This window comes from Ambystoma mexicanum, chromosome 9 (assembly GCF_040938575.1).
Source record: "Ambystoma mexicanum isolate Mex_15411 chromosome 9, UKY_AmexF1_1, whole genome shotgun sequence".
NCBI classification, from domain to species: Eukaryota; Metazoa; Chordata; class Amphibia; order Caudata; family Ambystomatidae; genus Ambystoma; species Ambystoma mexicanum.
In genome coordinates, this window is record NC_090931.1 from 363,747,766 (window position 1) to 363,770,049 (window position 22,284).

General features: G+C 44.3%; 1 protein-coding gene across 2 annotated transcripts in view; it reads right to left on the reverse strand.

The window, feature by feature from the left end:
• STX1A (syntaxin 1A) overlaps positions 1-22,284 on the reverse strand; it is a 907,227-nt gene that overhangs the window by 17,762 nt on the left and 867,181 nt on the right. The window contains exons 9-10 of one of the 2 annotated variants that reach the window (XR_011274587.1): positions 16,442-16,633; positions 4,931-5,191 (exon numbers count right to left, since the gene is read on the reverse strand). Coding sequence is in view for 1 of the 2 variants with exons in the window: in XM_069614796.1 (XP_069470897.1) it covers positions 4,931-5,041 (111 nt within the window). In the remaining variant the exon portion in view is untranslated. The remainder of the gene's footprint in view (positions 1-4,930; positions 5,192-16,441; positions 16,634-22,284) is intronic. The other variant, XM_069614796.1, reaches the window with a different exon arrangement.

Below are 22,284 nucleotides of genomic sequence, written 5' to 3' on the forward strand. Positions count from 1 at the left end.
TGCTCACCTGGCTCCTCTAAAAGCAGTCCACCACGCTGCATCACGTCTGATTACAGGGAGCACAGAAATTTAACAGAATAACCCCATTTCAAGCAATCCCCATTGGCTTCCACTCCTAACCAGGATACTGTTCAAGACTGCACGTGTCATCTACAAAGCAGTAACGAGTAGCACACCAGCATACGTTGCGGCTACGCTCCACATATCTGGTGGCACATGCTCCTTGAACAGAAAATCGACAACCGGCTTGAATCACCACTCGTCTGCAAAGAGAGGACCCGCAAACAATCCTTCTCTTGTCATGAACTTACCCTCTGGAACTCGATCAGGGCGTCGGCTCGGAATGCCCCCACAATTCTCCAATTTCTCAAATGTCTCGAAACATCGCTCTTTCAACAACACCTGACCAAGGACTCATTCCAATGGACACACATACCGAGGAGCAGACCTCACAGTACTGCGTTACCATTAAAAGATGCCAGCCCAAATGCCAGCTACCCACACTCCTGGTAGCACTCTGCTGCTCTCGAGCTAGGTCTAAGCTTTAAACAATAAAATAAATATATATATATTTTAAAATACTCTTTTTGTGTATGGACTCTGTGGAACTCAGATAGCCTTTTGACAGCACATAGGCAGCATGGGTTTCTATACAACAGCATCCTTCAAGCACATCTCTACTAGATAGGGATTCCTGTCTCGAATTATGTGGAGGACCTCAAGTGGTCCCTCTGTCACAGGCTTTGCTTTTCGGGTGCGTCCTGTTCCGTCAGCTCTTGGGGGAATGGGCTCTGCAAACCCCATCTGTTTGCTGGTGCCATTGCTGGCTCTCCTCAGCTCCTCTAGCCAGTTTCCTCACAACAGGTGGACGAAGACCTCACCTCTTCCTCACGTAGTCCTTGAAATGGAAGTAAAACTCCAGTTTGGATCCTTTCTTCGTTTAATACTAGTTACCTGATCACAGACTACACTTTGGGCACCTGTCAAACCAGGCATGCATAGTGAAGGTGTGAGGTATCATCGATGATTAGAAAGAAGCAACACAACAAAAACATTGACAGAAATGTCATAATGGTGTCATAACAGCATAAGTTATGTTATGCGACTTTGCATTTATATAGCGCCTTATGTATCATTGGTATGATCTCAAGGCGCTGGTATGTTGAACACCCTCGGTAACCGTAGTTCAAGTCAGTAGAGAGAGAGGGAGAGGGTCATAAGGTGCGTGGGAGCACCGGATATGTGTGCAGCTGGTGTGGCACTCGTATGATAGCTGCTTCTTAGCGGTAGGTGTGGTGGTTGGGAGATCAGGAGTATGTGTTCATTCTGGTGGGGTGATACCCAGACTGATTTCTGGCTCCGTTAGGCCTGAGGAGACGCATAGGCTAGCGGGTGTGCTGAGCCAGCTGTGTTTAATTAGGATGATGAGGAGTATGTGTCGGGTGTTAGTATGAGAACAGCTATACCGAATGTGTCATAGTATTGCTGTGTTCTAGTTGAGTGGTGGTGTATAGGAGAGAGTAAGCATGGTGATGTGATATGGTGGTTTACAGTAAGGTGCTTGAGATCGAGCGCACATCTGAACCATTTATTCTATCCGTTTTATTCACTCTGTCCGTTTATACATTTCACCTGGTTCTTCATTTGGTTTACTAGTCATTCCATTCATTCCATCATTCGATAGTTCATCTTCATAAACTGTTCAGCCATCTCCATCCGATTCTGCCCACTCTATCTGTTCCATGCACTCCACCCGTTCCATGCACTCCACCCGTTCCATGCACTCCACCCGTTCCATGCTCTCCACCTGTTCCATGTACTCCACCCGTTCCATGCACTCCACCCGTTCCATGTACTCCATCCTTTCCATCCACTCCAGCCTTTCCATCCACACCATCCGTTCTATCTGTTCCAAGCACTACATCAGAACCATGCACTTCATCCATACCATCCACTCCGACCGTTCCATCCACTCCGACCATTCCATCCAGTCTATCCGTTCATCCACTCTATCCGTTCCAAATTGGGCTCGACGAAGGTGCTGCAAAAAACATAGACTACAGAACTGATTCCTTGACAAATCAGTCATCCTTGGAGTACAAAATAGGAAAAAAGCTCTCTAGAATGGAAAAAACAAAGTGAGGGCTGCGTGTCACTGCAGTACTGTATCGGAGACCCTGATTGCTTTGTTCTTAAAGAGGCAGTGACACCTATTGGTGTTCTATGTACATTTCAAATATTCGGTTTCATTTTCTCTTTTTTCAAGGTATGCACACAATCAGTGACTTTCATTTGCTTTTTCGATTCCATGTTAAGCATACATGAAAGGAGAGGTAATGCTAGTAAGGACTGGCTAACTGAGTACTGTCTCTTTTTCAAATAAAAATATTTCTAACTAAGTGTGTTCTGGGATCCCTCTCATGTGAGCAGATATTCTAAGCAGATATTCTCTGTAGCCAAGAAGTAGTATTCCTTTTAAGGCCCTTTGGATGACACACATCGCCTTCTAGGGCACAGTAATTGGCTTTCCTCAGGAAAAGATCAAACAATATTGTACCAATCACACCTTGCGACTCTCATCATCACTCCTTATCATGGTACCCAATAAAACTTATTCTTTTACTTCTCTGTCCTGTGGAATAACTTTTTATTGAGGTTCATGTCCTGGGGAGATAATGTTCTCCTTTTGCATAAACTTCATCACTTTCTCTGTAGAGTCTGTAATAAGATCTGGTTGGACTGCCTGAGATGCAAACTTACTACAGGGCAGCCCAATTCAGAGCCCTCATACCTCACTTACTCATGGAAATGGACAAGCAATGGGTAGAGATAGAACATTAGTTACCCTAGGAGAATGGCTCTAGGCTACGACAGCAGCAGTTCCTAATAGTGTGCACACACATAGAATCCTGGGCCCTCTCTGGAGGCTGTGGAGGGTCAGGAGGGAGATGGTGGGGATCACCACCTGCCTGTCACCGCTTCGGGCCAGGTCCTGAAGAAGGACCGATTCATAGAGATAGCTGAGCTTGAAGAGTCACTGGGGATAGAGAACATATCTGCCTTCAAATACCTACAACTCAAAGGGGTGCTCTTGTCAGACGACTGGAAAACAGATTTACAGAGAGATCTGACCCGAACAGAAAAACTGCTGGACTCAGAGAAAGGGACCAGAGGCATTATTTCTAGAATGTACCAGGCGCTGCTAGAAGCAAAAGGGGAAGATATTAGCGCCACTAGGAAGAAATGGGACCGAGACCTGGGGTTGGAAATGGAGCCGGAACAGTGGGAAAAATTATGCTACATCGGTGGCATGCCTGTACAAACAGCACGGTCAGAAACCCCTATACAGATGGTAGTGGGACCCTGTGAGGATGACCCAAATGTTCGCAGGGGCAGATCCCCTCTGCTGGAGGAAATTCTGACAAGTGGCCAGTTATTGGCACATGTAGTGGGGCTGCAAGAAGGTGCAATAGAATTGGAAAGAGGTTCTGGGGTGGATCAAGGGACTAGAGAGAATCGTCAGGGAAGCAGACCCCATACTGGTGCTGTTTGGTATGTAAACAGTTGAAGGGGAATGGCTGAAACTTCCACACATGTCGCACTATCTTCTCCTGGCAGCCAGAGCTTGCCTGCCACGAGGATGGATGAAAGAGAGGCTCCCCTCCGAGAAAGAATGGGCCCACAAAGCGTTGGATCTATATAGAATGGAGAAATTAACCAGGCGCCTGCATAATAAAACCTCAACAAGGGCCAAGGAATGGGCCGCATTCCTGGCTAAATATGACCTGGGAAGGCCACGAGGGGATGATGATGAGGGGGAAGGGGAAGCGAGACTGGCACAAACAGAACCCCTCTCACCCCCACCCCCCAGTAAACGGAGATAGCGGAAACACGGAGGAAGGGCTGAACCAGCAATGGAGAAATGAGGAAAGGAGAGGACAGGTGCACCCCAAAGGAGACCCAAGAATAGAGACAGAGGCCCAAGGGGTGTACCCGGCAAAACATGAACTTTTGACCTGAAGAGAGTTCCGATGTTGCAGTCCTGGAGCCATGAAAGACTGACGAGGGGGGGGGCATAGGGGAATGGGGGGTTGGAAGTTATTACCCACTGTTGGGGGGAAGGGTGGAAATATTTAAAACCCACTTGGGGATTTGGTGTATCCATGTGCTAGATATTAACTCGATAAACTGTAACATGCCATTTCACCAATAAACCAAATTTGAAGAAAATAGAAAGACTGATAACATAAAACACTACATCCACAAGCAGACAAACCCAAAGCATAGGTGTTGATTTTACTTTTTTAGGATTCAGGTGTTCTTAAGAGATACTTGACAACACTGTGCACAGTGATAAACAAAAAAAAAGACTGCAGCGAGTTCTCACTGGCGTCAGCGCAAACAAGAGAGAGGCAAGACGAGATGGGCGTAGTCAGGAGTATCAACACTGGTCCACAGACAGGCGGTATCTCATGCCTGTTCTGGATGATTCTTGCATATACAGAAGCAAGACCTCAATGACTAGCACAGCGAGAACAGAGGCATGAATGCAAAACCAGCACGTGAACAAGAGCAGCCTCACCGTTTTCAATGCATGCAGTGTTCAGGGCACATAGGAATGAGGCCTTACAGAAACCAGCACAGTGAGCCAAGATGTAATGGATGTTAGCACAGTGAGCCAAGCCCTCACATTAATGATACCCAGAGGAGAGCTAAATGACCAAGTGATCAATACACAGAGCAAAGAGCTGAAATTGACCAGAACAGAACAGATGAGAATGAGGTCTGACATAGATCAGTAAAGAGAAAAATACCTCACATTGGTCAAAACAAACACGAGTGAGGGCTAAGGCATAGATCGCCGCAGGAAGAGTGGCCTAAGAGAAATAAGCCCAAGGCACAAAACCACCTGCTTCCTGTTGGCACTCACCCTGCGTGCTTTGCTCTGATATTTGACCGCCTTTTTCGTATCAGATACAGCCCTCTCCACATAGTCAACAGCATGCTCCACGTTGTACTCGATTCGGTCAATCATCTCTCCCTGAGGGAAAAGAAATGGAAGCAGTGTTAGAAACAAGCGGTTACCTGGCTAACATCATACGGTACCTGCTGAGGAGCTCATTGGCTGCAAGCAGCCTTTGTTGCATCCTCTCTTTAAGCTCTTTTCTGCTGCTGCTCGTCAGCCTTCCTCCTAAAAAGAGAACGAGAGAGTCTACATTAGACACACTATATATAAATTCCTTCAAGATTTTGACGATGTCTTCCTAGTGGTTTATGAGCTATATATATATATATGTTACAGTTGCTTGCCAAAAGATTTGGGATGGCTCATCCCTTCTCAACTAATTTCCTTCTGGGCAAAAATATTTACATTAAACACTAGTCTTATTTCAGGGGCTCATCATGATTATGGAAATGTTTTCATTAAGTGCTACTTGATTGGAATGTATTCTCTTCCTCTGGGCCAGCAAAATGGACAGCAGTAGGTTGTAGTGTGCAATAGGCCGAACATGAGTAACTTGGTTCGGCCAAGTGGGCAATGGACAGAATTTAGGGGCATCAGAAAGTGCATTGCGCAACCATCTGAAACTAAGCAATATCACATTGTGTGGTGTGCACTGGGAGGAATCTGAGAGACAACAGATGGGTGTGGTGTGTAATGAGATGGATCTGGGTAAAATCAGCTAGGGAAGTTGTGTAATGGGATGAACCTGAGAGATATTGGGTAGATGTGGTGGGTATTGGGATAACCACAATACTATCAGCTAGGTAAGGAGTGCCATGGGATGAATCTTGGAGATGTTGGATGGGTGTGGTGTGCACTGGGATGAACTGGACAATATCAGCTTAGCGTGGTGTGCATTTGAATGTACATGAAACACATGAGCTGGTTGTGGTGTGTATTGGAATGCACAGGAGCAATATCAGCAAGGTGTGGTGTATATTGGAATGAACCAGAGGCATATACGTTAGGTGTGGTGTGTATTGCAATGAACCAGAGCTATAACAGCTAGGCGTGGTGTGTATTGGAATGAAAATGAACCAGAACTGTATCAGCTAGATGTGGTGTGTGTTGGAATGAACCTGCAACACATTTGCTAGGTGCAATGTGTAATGGAATGAACCTGATGGAATGAACCTGAGACACATCAACTAGGTGTGGTGTGTACTGGACTGAACCTGCAACACATCAGCTAGGTGTGGAGTGTGCTGGAATGAACCTGAGATACATCGCTCAGATGTGGTTTACACTAGAATAACCATGATTCACTTCAGCTGGGGGTGGTGTGTCGGAATGAACCTGGAACACATTAGCTAGGTGTGGGATGTACTGGAATTAACTAGAGCAATATCAGCTGGGAGAGGTGTGCAAATGAATTAACCTGAGAGACACTGGCCAGGTGTGGTATGCACTGGGATATCCATGAGACAGGTGGGGTGTGCATTGGAATCAACTGGATCAATAATATCTAAGTGAGGTGTGCAAAGGGTTGAACCCGAGAGATATTGGCTAAGGGAGGCGTGCAATGGACTAACATGAAATATCAGCTACTTCCACTGTCCAATGAACTAAATGTAAGAAACGTCAGCTGGGCATGGCTACAAAGGGCTCAAATTGGTATGCCCCCAAAATACCATTAAATAAAAGTTGAATTGCCCATTAGGGTGTCCTGTGAAAGAAATTGAGGCCCATAATGCCGAACATGAGGAGTAGGGGTTTGCAAGGTGTCTCCCACTCCACTTGTGCGGCATTATGGGTTTAAGGGGTTGTGGGGGGTGTCCCCCTGCTTCCATGCCATTGAAAGCGGTGGACAAAAAGAAAAGAAAAAAGAAAAAGGGACCCTGCAGTGTCAGCTCTGACCCCCGTTAGTGTGTGACGAAACTGATGGTCCAGGGGTAGAGGAGTGTTGGCGGCACACTGCTGTGAGTGCCGCGAAAAAAAAAAGTGGGAGCTATTAGGGGGATGCAGGATGGCGGAAAGTGATCTACATGATCACTGTGCAACGGCATTTTGCGATTTGATCTTTTCGGATTCGCAATTTCCCAATGCACAGTGATCACGTAGATCCCTTAAATTGTATAGACATTACCGTAGGTCATGTGTACTACCAGTTCAACAGAAGACATTAGCTAGGTCATATCGTTATTAAGCTAAAACTAAAAGATAAGCTGGGTGTGGTGTGCAATGGGCTGCATTTGAGGGACACTGGCTAGGTTTAATGTACACACACACTGAGAGATTACATCAAGGGCTGCACCTGATGGTCTGCAGCCATCTGCTGTGTGCAAGGAAAATAACTTCAGAGACAGAATGTGTGTGTAAAGGTCTGAGCCCAAGAAAAGGCTGCACAATGTCGTGTGCAATGTCCAGAACATACGGGTCTGCAAAGTGGCTCAGAAGGCAATGGCCGGCATGTGAGGGACAGGAGATCACTTAGCATGAGAAACCAGCTGTAGTGTTCAGTGAGGAAAATGGAACACCTATTAACCTGTACAAGTTCTCCAGCATGGGCAGATTCCATACATTCTGATATCATTGCTGCACAATTGTTCCCTACAGTCAGGAAGGATTTCAAAACACATTTCTTTCTTTTGTCATTTATTTGTATTTTGTGTTTATCGTTTCCAATGCGATAATGCCCATGGGAGTCTCTTGAATGTGCCGGTATTCAGTCCTTGAGGGAGAAGGCCATAATTCCAGGAGTGTAGGACATCTCACATGACCGCCAATAATCAAAAGCCAATGAACCTGGGGAAATGACACATGAATCTGTTGAGGACACACATGCCGTAGAACAAGTTGCAACCGACTCCTCATTTGCGTAAGTAAATCCAGATGCAGAATGGACTTGGAAACCTTTGCAAAGCTTCCAGGGGGCACACACTGTCTGTTACAGCATCATCTGTGCTAGAAGTGACATAGGTACATAAGTGGAGTCACATGACTACCATGACCTCACTCCCACCCAATTTCAGGTTTCAAAGTGAAATAAAGGAATGGGGTAACTACCACCTTATATTACAAGGAATCTAATTGAGGGGATTCATTGGAAGGCATAATGTACCCTTCAGAAAGAAACGTGATTAAGGGAAGTATCTTCTTCCAATGGATTCCTTCTGCCCACAGATTTTTCATCTACTGAAATACTACCAAAAAACTAACAATTATGGAAAGTTGGCAAAATGCTAGGAACCAGAAACCACAGAAGAACCCGTTGAAGATGGCACACCCCAAAAAAGTGAGCATATTACTTGCCATAATAGCCATACTATAATCCTGTGTATAAAGAAGCCCTGAGTCCCATTTAGAAAATATCCAGTTCTGGCACCCCCCGTTGTAAAGCAAAGGTCACAGCAGCAGCCCTGGAAGGGCTTGGCTCTGATCCCTAATGACTACTCCTTCTTATCCGACTTCTGGCATGTTTTGATGCACACCACTATCTGGTGTGAGGTTGTTTGCCAGAAATTAATACACATCATAGGGTCCAACCTGTGTAAGTGCTCCGGGACCGTCAAAGAATGAGAACGCGGAAAGAAGCTGAATCTTCACTGAAATGTGAAACTGAAGACACCATTTGGTAGGAAAGATGGTCTTACTCGCTCTGTCTCTTCTGCTTCGAAAGGCAGGAGACGAAGGGTGTACCCACAACACTTGCAGCTCATCGCACATGTCTAGCCAATGCTATAGCAACCAAAGATACTACTTTCAGCATGTGCAATCTAGGAGAACAAGATTGTAAAGGATCACATGGAGCCACTATCAAGAATGTTAACACTCAATTCTGATCTCAGCATAGGACAACAAAGGCTTGGTAGAAAAAGAATGAAATCAAATATTGCACTACTGTTGGGATGGAAAGAAACAGACACGCCCACCAAATAACCTATAACTGTACCAATGTTAAGGCCTCCATAAGCCTGCTACTAGCTTGAACATGCCAAGATGTTTAAATGACCGTGTAGAGGAAGGGACAGTATTGAACATGCTACCTGAGCCCTTTGCACTGGATGATTGGAAGCACCTTTGCAGTGGCTGGGCCAGAAATACAAAAGGACAAAAAGTCTGGTTCTTGTAGGAGAAGTAAGATGCTGAGGAGACTGAAAGGCCCAAAGATTTGATAGTAGCTTTAGCTGCTTTGAATTCTTCTAGGAATGTGTTGCTCTTAGTGCCAAACAACGTTGTACCACCAAAGGGTAAACCCAGCAATTTTGCAAAGTCAGATTGAACCGCTCCTGCCTATCCATAAATGTCTGTCATTACTCTGCATTACTGGATGCATTCCCATGTACCTGGCTAAGCATCCATCAGTATCTAAGCCTGTCTCTGGAATTTTGTTGGCAGCCTACAGCCATATAAGCAGAAGGCTATTCAGTCATGTCTCATAAAGCGTAGGCATACTTGGCAAGGATACACCTAGTTTATCAGTCCATAGGGTCAGATGGAGGCTTGCACCACCAAACATTCAGGTATAGGGTGGGTAGACAGGGACCCCTGATCAAGGTGCTAGACAATGCTTCCTGACCATCTGCTTCAACAATAATGGAGCTGAAGATGTCTTGCTACAGATAACTAAAGGATCAGGCTCTGTCCCACTAAATGAGGGGATAACCTGAGATCAGTGTCCTGTTCCAAGATGTCACTCCGAATACGATATCTCTTCAAGGCACAACAATTCAACTGCTCTAGCTACTATATTGTGGAAGAAGGCAAATTATGCCTGCATGGAACTCAGTCCATCCAGAAATTCTATCTCAGTGGAGGTATTCTGCACATTAATACCCACAATAAGCCTTCAACAAGGCCCTAATGGTCATCACTACAGAGTGGCTACTGCTCAAACTCCTGAGTTAAATCCCTTCTACAATCCCCTCAACCAAGACCTTCCATATCAAAGGTCATAGTTAGAATGTAAGAAGAAGTAGATCAGTGTTCAGATGAGGCAGATTTGCTCCTGGATCGTAATGTATTTATTTTCCTGCGATCTCTTTCTTTTGAGTAGGGTGCATGCACTGTCTCTGAATAAGCCTCCCATGCGTGGGCCAAGGGCCGCTGGCGTAGAGGAACAGCGCTGCCTGGGGTTGGAGCCTGCCCTGCTCCCCAGTCAAATGTATGAATCACCTATGAAACTATAGCCACATAATCTCAGAACGCTGGTGACAGCTAGACCCAAGGAGAGGAATAGTTGGGCATGTAAGGGTAAAATTCAGTGGGGCCTGAGTGTCTGAAAGGTCCACAATCCATAACCTAAGTCATTTTAGGAATTTTAGAGCATGGGCCACCTAGATCCTTCCCTGAGCGATACTTAGATCTACCTTTAAGCCATCACCATTAGAGTAGTCAGAATTTAGATAGTAGGGGTTACCAATCTTTAGTGACCGCTGGGGTTAAGGGCTTCCTGGGTTAGGGTGGGAACGCCCATCTCTAGATGACATAGAGAGTGACAGCCCTTAAAGAGCCCCTTCACTACAGACCCTATAAAAATCTTTTAACTGACTTAGAGAGTTTGTGTGTTCTTGATGTCCTCTGTGAGAGCATACAAAGACTTGGAAGCAGTATGGACAGTCAACAGGATTCCTATGCAATCTTCAGAGTTTTCCAATTCTAACATCTCTGCCTCCCCATAGTGAGATTTGAAGATTCAAACCCTTGACATTTAGAAAGAACTCTCCTAGAAGCCTACAACAGCAAATTGCCCTTCAAAGGCAGCACCCGAGGAAGACAGCTCACGAAGTAGAGAATTGTCAATTTCATGGTCTTCTAGTCCAAGCAAAAGACCCCCATGGCTGATGCAGATAAGTCACAAACATCTGTCACTTACAATCCTTGCATGATTTAAAATATATTTGGGGCGAGGGTTAGAGAAAACATATCTATCCTGAATTCTGGAAGGAAAATATGATGTGGCTGTTCCAGGCCTCGTGTCTTTGCTTGGGACAAAAAATGAACCAATTTCATGGAGCCTCTGTGGCTCCACTTTATGTATTCTTGACATTAAATCCGGTGTCTACAACTCGGTGACTGAGTTTGTGATGTTCCACCCTGCATGCATTGGTGACTGTGAAAATGTTCAGTCTCTCCATGAAGTAATTTTATTCATTCAAGCAATGCTCGGCTTAGAAACCGATTTGCCTGTATCAGATTACACAAAAGACACAAATCGCTTGCTTGATAATGCATTATCTTCACTTCCATAGAGCACGGCTCTTTTCAGATCAGACGGGCACTGGAAAAAAATTCTAAAATTTAAGGAATGATTGATAGCTTTTATTGATTGACTGGATGGAGTCCAAGTGGGTGAAACTACAGTTTGATAAGACAGAGGTTTTTGGAGGTGACAAGCAGAATGTCTTCAACTCCATTCCACAATGATACACTACACTACAGTGTCTTTTCCAGTTGTGAAGAAGTTAAGATTTAAGATGCAGGCTGACCTTACCAAGACTCCACAGGTGAAGACGGCTGCCAGTGCCTGCTTCTTTTAAAAGAAGAGTTTGAGAGAAAACCTTCTTCTTCTATCACCTGAAATTCCAGTTACCAAGCGACTAGCAGTTTTTCTTTTAAGAAAAACCCTCAAAACCTTCAGAATGCAGTGACTGGTTTGTTGCAGGCACCTCACAAACAGAACATATTTCCCAAAAGCTTCCCTGTCAGTTGAGAAACATACTCCTTACATGGCTCTGTGGACTGGACATGGGATCTTCCAGGGACCATGTCCATCATTTCTTATTGATAACTTTATGTTCCAGGCTCTGCACTCCAGTTACCTTTGACATTGCATTTCTTTACATTTAAAAGGAGGACAGGGTTACATCTTGTCTTGCCAGATCACCTGGACATTCTTGCTAATTATCTGACTTTTAGACCCTCTCCCCTTTAAGTTCTCACCACCCTATGCTTTGTGATGATCTCTGCTGCAGGACCACAAGGCCTTTTGTGCTTGATTGATTGCTTGCTTACTTAATGAAGACAGCTGAACTGGAAATGTCTGTCCAGTTTACAGGAGAATATGAAGTGACTTTTTGGAAAGAACACCAGTTTGAAGATTAAGTTGACCTTTTTTGGAAAAATATAAATAGTCAGTCCACAGAAAAATATTGGACCTTGCTCACTCAGTGAGCAGATGAAAGTGCTACTGAAAATGCCACCTTATGGGACAGGTCATTTAATTCTTATCTACAGGAATGAGGCTCCAATTAGTTTGGTGACACAATACTGGGCTTTCTCCTAGCTTCTGTTAGAATCTCCAAACAATTTTTAGAGAGATTTGCAAGTCCACAGAGGAGAAGGATTTTAGAAAACAAACTGTTAAATACAGAGAGGTCAAATTGGAATGAATTACCCTGTCCTGCCTCCTCAATGTCCAGACAGCTGGAAAGTCTAATGTGTTGGGCTACTGAGAGTTGGACTAGGTCAGAACGCCACACCTATCGCAGCCATGCGAATATCACCAAAGTCCTAATGGAATATGCTTAGATTGCTGATTGGTGGAATCAATGGAAAGACACAATTAAATGTATGCATCTCTTTCACTGAAGATCTGCATTAATAATTGCATCTGTGTCTCTACAGTGATGATATAAAAAAGCAGTCTAAACGGTGTTCTTTTGTGTTGTGTGTCATTGATTTGCGTCTTACCTTACACATCATGCTGAGGCTTCTGTAGATGGAGCTTTTGCAGTGCATGCTTTTTGAGGTGAGTTCAGTGCTTCCCAAACAGTACTGCAAACTGTGTCTAAGAGTTAATTTCTAACACACAGTGGTCTCAAGATTGTTTCCATTCATAGCTGAAGGTAATCCTGAACCTGTTCCGCTACTGCAACTGGCTGGTACTTGGTGCTGAAAGCTAAGGCACAGCTCCCGACGACGTGGCTGAACTGTATCATAATATGAGGCTAGGATACAGTATTCCATCCTGGATTCTAGCACAGTGTTGTGGCGACTGCAGGGTGTGAATCTGTTGCAAATTATCTTAATTTACAAGTTTCAGTCAGACCAGCTCAATACTTTTGAGGCATTTGCCGTACAAAAGGTAAGTGCTCCTGCCCAACAAACCTTAGTCACAACTGTGTCTAGTCGATTACTTTCCTTGTTCAGCAGACCCAAAGAATCTGAACCTCCCCTAGATGCTTTCCTTTTCACTGCTGACCCAATTAGGAAATCTGCCAAAGGATGACCTCTTAGAAAAAGAGAATCCATTCAGGCACTTCACATTTCTTTTCCCAGAATTCCAGCCATGGATTAACCGAGGCCAATATCAGAAAATAAAGCAGATGCTGGAACAACATAAAGACGATCAATTCAGGCTATCACACCTCTTGAAGTCACCTGCGACTCCTGCAGCAATTAATAGTTCTAGTCTTCCTCCTCTTCTATAAGGTCAATGTCTTCAAATGCCACTTTTGCCTCAACCAGATTTTCTGTAGGACCGCTGCTGCTCGGTCAACCTCCAATTTAGGGTATACAGTGATCTTATTGCAGGAAATAATAAAGAATTAATTTACAAAGATAAATAGATACTGCAAGAAATAACAGAGTGGGTAAAAATACCTAAACGCAGAAGAAATATTGAAATAAAGAAAGGGAAATGTAATGATAGGGGTGGGTTGTGGTGTAAAAAAACAGATTTTGATTACAATTGGGTTAATGGGGAGGGAGACAAGGAGGGTTTAGGAACAGGAGAGGTAAGGTGGGCTATAAAAGGCATTTCAATATTATTTTCATGCAATATTTATTACACTTTGTAATTGTACGTCACTGTTATTTCTGCAATAAAATCACAGTGAACCCTATTTAGGAGAGAAAACCTAGAAGTATTAACTGTGTTGGGTCGCGTTCTTCAGAAGATGTAGTTGCAGTCTCAGAGGAGTGCATTAGCTTGATGTGGGCATTTGATGTGTACTGGTCTTATATCTCAATATCCAACACTTAGCTCTCCGGATCCAGAAAGTCGAATGCCCGAGTAAAGTGCCTCAGTAGCCAAACATTACCCATTTATTGCAGGGACGTGTTTTTCAGATACACAACAAGACCTACGTCACAGTGACCTGCTACTTAATGTGGAGTCCTCCCACGACTGATGGGAACACTGCACAGAGATAAGGCTGAAGTGCTTAAGGGATTACGGGGAAAGGAAAAAGATTAAACCTAAAGTCCTTTTTTCACTCTTTATTTATTTATTTATGTATTCATTATATTTGTATTGCGCACCTAACGCTTAGGCACCTGGGCGCATAACTTAAGAATATGGTTACATGAATAAGGATCATAAGAAGGTGCTTACATAGATTGCAGGCTTAAGATAGTGGTTGCATCTAGGACAAGCAGGCTTAAGCAGACGGTTACAGGTTATGCAGATCATATCTAGCGCATACTTAAGTGAGTGGTTGCAGCAAATGTAACACATAGTTGGTGAGTAGTAGGTCTACTGATGTACTGGGAAGCCCATTAGACACTTCAAGATGTCCCGTCTCATGGTGATCGGACCCTGGGCAGATAGGATGTGATCCCCACAGGGATAGCTTCCTTGTTTTTGATTGCACTGCGAGGTTACAGCAGCCGCCCTTTGGGGTCAGAGGAAGTAACGAGGAGACATACAATGTGTACAAGATGTATGCCAATCTAAAAGGAATACATTTCTCGGACACAAATTCGGGGAGAAAATCATTTCTAAAGAGGAGGAAACATGGGCTGGTGTAAAAAAACAGGATGCTGAACAATCTAAACAACTATGTCAAATTACATTAAACAAATACAAAAACCTATGAAAAAATAGCAGGTTGGTGTCCGGAGATATGCCACAAAAAGTGAAAAGATCAATTTTGAGGGAAGCATTTTTGCTGTAAAGAATTTTGGGAGTCCATCAATTTCTTCCAAGTGACAAGGGTATGGTAAAGTCAAAAGATTCCCTATGCATTATAGCACTGAAAATACAACAAGTTGGCCCTCATTGTTCGAGCCCCCTCTCAGCTCAAATAAAGGTGTTGAAACCAGGTGTAAAAGGGATATGCTAGGTTTGCCACCTGTACACTACTGGGGATTTAAAACATTTTTGCAGGCAGAGTGCCCGCACGGAACGTGATGACCGTTTCCAAAGTGCATTCCCAAGGTGCCTACACAAAGGAATGGTGTACGCCATCATGGTGTTTTCATCCCTATGAAATCCACCAATTTTTCTAACCTGCTATAAAGCAGGCAGAGTCCATCGGAATCCATTGCAAATGCAGTCTACCATGGTGCAAATGGCGGCAGGTGGCATTCATGCATTTTGCAATGCTAAGTCTAAAAAAAAGACGTTAGGGCAATTTCGCCCGTCGTAACACTTTTTTCTACTTTGCCTTCCTAGTTTAAAATTGCAGGAAGTGGACCCTTGATGCAATGTACTTAGCCACAATGGGCCTCTTCACAACCATGGCGGTATCCCGGCGGTAAACCCGCCGGGATACCACCAATGCAATTAGTGCTAGCGCAACCTGGTTCAGCGCATTAGGCCTCGGATACCGAGTTGTGGTAAGGCTGTTACTCCCCATTTTTTTAAGAGTCCATAGGACTCTACAGGGCAGTAACAGCACTATTCCTGCCGGCAGTATTAGCGCTGCGGTAAGAGCGCTGTAAATGGAGAAAAAGTGGAGTGTTTTACCTCCAGCAAAAAGCTAGAGGTAAACCTCCAACTTTCTGCCCAAACCTGGAATTGGGCGGAGCGGTAATGCAGAGGCAATAGCGTTACCGCCACATTTTTGCCGCTCCGCCCAGCCCCTGATGAGGCCCAATGTTTTTTAAAAAGTGTTCCTGCATCTTCCATAAACCAGGGAAGAATTGTGCAGCATAGTAATCTGGAAAGGATTCCATGCCGTAGAACTAGGGAAGTAGGACTCGATCAGGTGTACAATGAGCTGGGGATGGCGGTTGTAAAATTGCCTGGGTCTTGGGTACACATGTTAAATGTAATGTGAAACTGGCTTATCTGAGAAGCAACTGCTATGCAGAGTCAGGCATGTTCATGTTTGACTATTCCCCCTTTTATAAGAACGAAGCGGGCTGGTAGTCTCTTGCTCCTCAGGACAGTATAATATGTAGCAGTCTGTGGAGGCCTAAACAAGGGGATATGTTTGATGTAGTATGTAGTGAGCTGACCATGATGAACAGAAGTAGTGTAATGTAGTGGAATGAATCCCAGGGGGATTTGACTGAGATTAACTTCAGAGGTAGCAGATATACGTGGTCTGATGCATTGTATCGGATATGGATAGAGTCCAAGTATGAGCCTATCATCTCCTGTGTGATACTAATGATCATGTAAATAAGGCAACAAGCACAGAGGAAAGCCCCTGGTGCTGGTCAGTAGATCAAACTCATGTTCCAAGATTAAGTAGTTGCTAGTCATGGGGTATATGAACTGTTAGCCCTCAAAGAACACATTAGACTTTGGCATTAAAAGGCTACCTTGTATTCAGCGAGGGCGCATTAATAGGAGTCGTTATCTTTAGCATCATAAAGAAAGCTGAGAATCGACACTTTGTTTCTTCATTTTCAGTAGAGAAGGGGTGATTCCCAACAGAGAGAAAGCTGCCACATTACACCATCACCACAAAACACCATCACCACAACACGTCGGCACAACATCAGGAAGCACACCTACAACAGAAAGGAGTTAGCAGATAGCTACCCAAACAGAGAGACTAGCAGAGAAAATAATTACCCTAGCCTCACAGAACCCGCTGAATTCACCCTCCCCACCCATCACTGGGAAGCTGCATAATACAAACCTCAGCTGTGGGACTACCTGCCTTCCAAATTACAGGAACCTCCCAACTCCTTTCTCATAACCAATGACCCATATGTGTACTAATTCCTCCTAATGCTGCAGCCCTCCTTCCATTCCTGACATTATATCCATTTTGACCAGATCTATTGGCTTCCTTGGGAGCACGTAACCTAAGATGTGGCCCTATGATGTGGCCAGCTCTTGGATGCAGATAGGTGGACACATACCTTTCCAGACCATGCTCGCTGTGCCACCAACCACACCCCTTTGGAGTTGGACACAAACCGACTGCATCCTTTCTGAAATGTGGCCAAACGCCTCCCTGACATCTCAGGTTTGGCATAGTGAAATCCCACAGTGACATGGGTCTGCAACCTTTGGCTCTCCAGATGTTTTGGACTACACATCTCACTATCTCAAGCCATCCTAGCCAATGGTGAGGGATCATGGGAGTCATAGTCCAAAACATCTGGATAGCTGCAGATTGTAGACCTCTGCTCTAGGACATATCTGTCTCCTTCATTTCGCAGAACCATAGTCCATCTAACAGAACTTACACGCACCCGTGCTATCTCAACACATGGTTCCCCTGCTGCGTCTCACCCTCCATGTGTTTGTAGCATCTATTTAACACTTTCCTATGCTCTTATCTTCCACTCGCTCATTTTCTTTTTTCCAGCAGACTAAGGTCTGGATACCTTTGGTGGCAGCACAGTGCACCAATCCATGGACAATCCTAGGAGCTCCAATACTACTAAGGCTGTGATTTGGTGCAGTGTAAAAGCAATTAATATAATTTACTCCACAAAACCAGCATCTTTGTTCTGGTGCTTGATTCCCCCATAATAGTACCGGGGGGTGTTTTGACGCGCCAAACTAACCTTATTATAACCTACATTTGGGTGGCTCTTCTGTGGGGGAGTAGCCTACTCCAGATGGGGTGTAGTCAGAGTGTGGGAGTAAGAGCAGTGACTGGTCTGATGGCACAGGTGCAAGACATTCACCGGAAAGGGCATGACCACCCACCAGTCACATTTGTGTTTGACCTTTTTTACCCTACTCGAGCACCTCCAGAGTTAGAAGCACTACAACAAATGTTATACGTATAAACCAACAATATTAGGCGGATACTTTAAAACAGTTATAATTATAATAAATCTGGTGTTTTAAACAGTGCCACTTTCACTGGGTATCCTGTTTCATGGCGCTTGGCAAAAGGCTTTATAGATTACCCACATTGTTGTACTTCATCTGTGACCTTAGAAGGGTGAAAACATGAGCCAGACAGGAGTAGCCAACCTTTGCCAATCCAGCAAGTCCTCCTCATGGAAGACCGCACAGATAGTAGAACAGATAGTAGAACTATTTGCACATCATGGGCAAACCATGCCATCCTAACTTCTATATTAGGAATTTGTGTATCAAGATATTGCATCAGATGAATGTTTTATTTTCAGCTTTTAAAGGCCAGCTTATAAAGGTCAAGAATAATGTAACAGGTTTTTAATTATAAAATAATACGTGGTTTTTATACTAGTTTGGGGTGCGGCAGTTCAGCAGGTTGGGGTTCTTAGTGAAGTTTTTATAAATAATAGTAGAGCACCTTCCTGTGGCACTGCTCTGCTGGAGGGACTGATCCTCAATTGGAGGAAGTAAGTGAGCTCCTATCACCTGAAGAAGGCAGTGATTCCCGAAACGCGCAGTGTAAACAGGAAAGCTCATCTACTACAGAATAACTAATAAATTAGTCATCGTACTAACTGTAGTATTCACGCTGTATGAACTCTATCCATGCAGACAATGGTAATTACTTCACTCAAAATATGAGTATTGTGTACATTTTCTTTGAATTTCGGACAGTATGAATGAACTGGTTATGCTTAACTAATTATTTGTTACTTTAATGTTGAGTCAACATACACAGAGGAGTGTTATGGACTACTTTATTTAATACCTTACTTTATGTTCATAAATTGTGACTAATTGCTTTCTTTGAATTAGGCTATATTTACATTGATGAATGATCAAATCGATCTAGAGAGATCTCCTATTGGAGTGCCTTGGTTTTTTTCCTTTTTTCCTTTATTAGCACCGACAAACCTTTTTTTGCCACTGATCCAACCATATCTGCAGAGCTATCTGTGTAAAAGTAGGGGTGCAGGCTCTTACGTGTCTGTTTTGGGTAACTTTACTCCCTATTTTTTGCTGGGAGCATTTGCCAGTTTTTACAGAGTAACTATCTGGCATGCTGCTTATCGATGGGGCTACATGTGCAGCCCTATGTGGGCTGGACATTCCCTCTACCTGTGCCTCACCAACCAGGGCAGCCTCTTGACCTATGTATGTTCTCGCCTTTGTCCATTTAAGCATAGTACGGCAAAGTATTTAATTAGATCTATTTAATTATTTATTATGTGCTTAAGCTTACGGGCATCAAAGCACAAGACCAGAGTGCCACAACAGACAAGGGAGAGGCAAATAAGCAAAAACCAAGATCGAAGAACAAAGCGTAAACTTCAAGGCAGAAAATACAAATCAGTCACTCAATCAGAGGGTTGCTTTTATGTAAATAATTCAGCGAATGAGGTTTACAATTTTGTTCCTGAAGGATAGGAAGGAAGGTACATATCTCATGGAGGTAGAAAGTATATGCTTATTGGGGATGTGAGGTTGGGTGTTTGCGAAGAAAGGAGAGCAAAGTGTAATAGAACTTGAATCACCACAAACACAAAAACAAGATTGAAGGCTTGTTGGAGCAGTAGTCAAATCTGAGACACTTTAACAGGCAACACAGCTCCCATATTTCTCAAAATTCTGTTGCGGAAATCTGAGATCATCTGCAACCGCATAAATAGCATGAAGATATCAGACAGTTCTTGGGGAGGCAGTGGGTCCAATCACTGCAAACAAGTCACACGGTCTAGGAGGATGGAGTCATAAAACAAACCTAGACATGACTCATGGGTTTAATAATCTGTGATTACAGCCAGCTGCAGGATCTGTCGGGCGAAAAACAATCTGAGCTCCAAAAATAGAAGCTGAATGCTGATCAGTAAAGAAGGGACCAGACCGATCCAAATTGCTGAATCCCTGCAATCAACAAGGAATCTCTGAGCCACTGATCTCAAATCAGGGTCAAGAGGATAAGTACAAAGTTATCTCCCATGTAACTACAGTACTCCAACTTCATAGATTGGAATATTCCCAATCATCAGGCTGGGATTCCTCTGTACATTAATAAAGCAGTTCCATTGTGTACAATGAAAACTGCACTGACTTTAGTATTCTATCAGAGCCATTGTGGGTCCTTTGACCCTTAGCCAATAGGCACGCCGTTCTTAGCTCTATCCCTGGAGGCCAATTTCAGTTCCTTGGATGCACACCCAACGTTTGATAGTGAGCCCTCTGTTGGGGTTGGTGGGAGGGTTGCATGTGTATCTGTCAAAGATAACAATATTGGAGCACTTCAGTTACAAGTAAGTAATTCTTTCCTTCTCCAGTTTTGGATATTTCATAGATTCACATGCTGCTGAATAGATTACAAACAGTTATAACAACAAGTACAGTAGAAAGGCGCGATTAAGATGGCAAGAAACAGGCTGACCTTGGGTGAATAGGTTGCACAGGACCCCCTGTCTGACCCTAGTCTCCTCTGCCGTCTTTCTGTTGATGCAGTAAAATATTGTGTAGGAATGCAGGATTATCTATCTTGCTGCTTTGCAGATGTCCTCAAGCGGCACCCCACCAACAAGGCTATCTTGGATGCCATAGTCCTGGTTGTCTAAGCCTTTGTCTTACCAGGAAGCAGCCTTCCTTTGACAAAAGGCAATACACGCTGACAGCGACCTTGCAACAGCAGTTCTTGAGACCTCTTTGCTAGTCCCGTTAGGGCCAAATGCTATGAACAGCGAAGTGGAATGTCAAAAGCTCTTGGTGCCTTCCACAAAGTATTTTAGTGCCCCCTAACATCCAGTGAATGTAGAGATGTTTCTGCAATTGAGGAAGGAGCTTTGCAGAAAGCTGGAAGCACTAAGGGTTCATTCAAGGGAAATGGCGAAGGGAATTTGGGAATTCATTTTGGATTTGTAGAAAGAGAAACTTTGTCCTTCTGGAACGTGAGATATGGTTGTTGCAAAATGAGGGCTGCAGCTCACTCAGTCTCCAAGACGAGGTAATAGCAACTACAGATTCCATCTTTCATGTCCCAAATGTAATGGCTGCTGTGTGCCTGGGTTCAAATGGCCCGCCCACCAGCTTGGCTAGGACCGTGTTCGATTTCCACAAAGGAGCGATCTTCCGCAGTGGCTGGAATGTTCTGAGCAATCCTTTCATTAATTATTTTCATCAACTTGTGTGACCACAAAGATGTCGCATCCGGATCCGGCGTTCCACTAAATCGAGAAATGACTACCAAAAGGATCTTGCTAGAATAGTATGCTAGGCCCCCCTTTGCCAGATGCAGGCGATACCGAAGTACCTGATGAAGTTGAAAGCAGATAGCGTCAATGTCCCAGCATTTACACCAGATCATGAACCTTTTCCACTTTTTACTTTAACACTTAATGATGGATGCAGCCCTTGCTGTTGCTAGGTTATCCCTACCGTCTTGGGCATGTCTATGGGCCTCATTACGACCCAGGCGGTAAGTTACCGCCTGGGCCGTGACTTTACCACCATGGCGTAAACTACGTTTACGCCATGGTGGTTGGCGGACTTACCGCCCCATTCCGACCTTGGCGGGGCGGTAAGTCCCCAATCCCCATTTACCCTTCCCCATTCCCATTTTTGCCCCATAGGGCATAATGGGAGTGGGGAAGGCGTTAATTACGCCACCGTAAATTACGGTGGCGTAATTAACTCCATGGTCCCTTAGCGCCATGGATTTTAACACCTGCTAAAAGCAGGTGTTAAAAGCGCCATGGCGCTAAGGGACCTCGTAATTGGCGGTAAGGGGTCGGCGCAGCTAACGCTGGCGTAAACCCCTTACCGCCAGGGTCGTAATGAGGCCCTATGTGCCTAAAGTTCATGGATTAAGAAGCCAGGCTTCGAGGGTGAGGGCAGAAGGACTGCGACTCAGAACCGTGCCCCCATCCTGGAAAAGCAGGCCAAAGGTTGGTCGAATTGTGATGAGTTGGGAGCCTTTTGCACTGATCGGTAGGCAAATATTTCAAGCAGGGAGGGCTTATCTGACATTTGTCGAGCCTGGACAGCATCCTCACCCAAAAGATTAGTCACGGCATCTCACCATCTAAGCAGCCTAGGGAAGGGCAGAAGCTGAGTATCTGATAGAGGCAGAGTCCAAAACCATACAATCCTTCTCAAGCCATGCTTCTAAACTCCTATGTTGGTCTCTCAAGGTTTTATTTAAGAATGATTGGCAGATGGAACATGAGTTCACGTCATGGTCAGAGTACAGGCAGTGCCAGTACTCCTCGTGCTTGTCCTCTACATACATGTTTCTAAAAAATGTTAGGTGGAGCAATTCTTAAAAATGCTTTTCTTAACTCTGCAGTCAGCCATG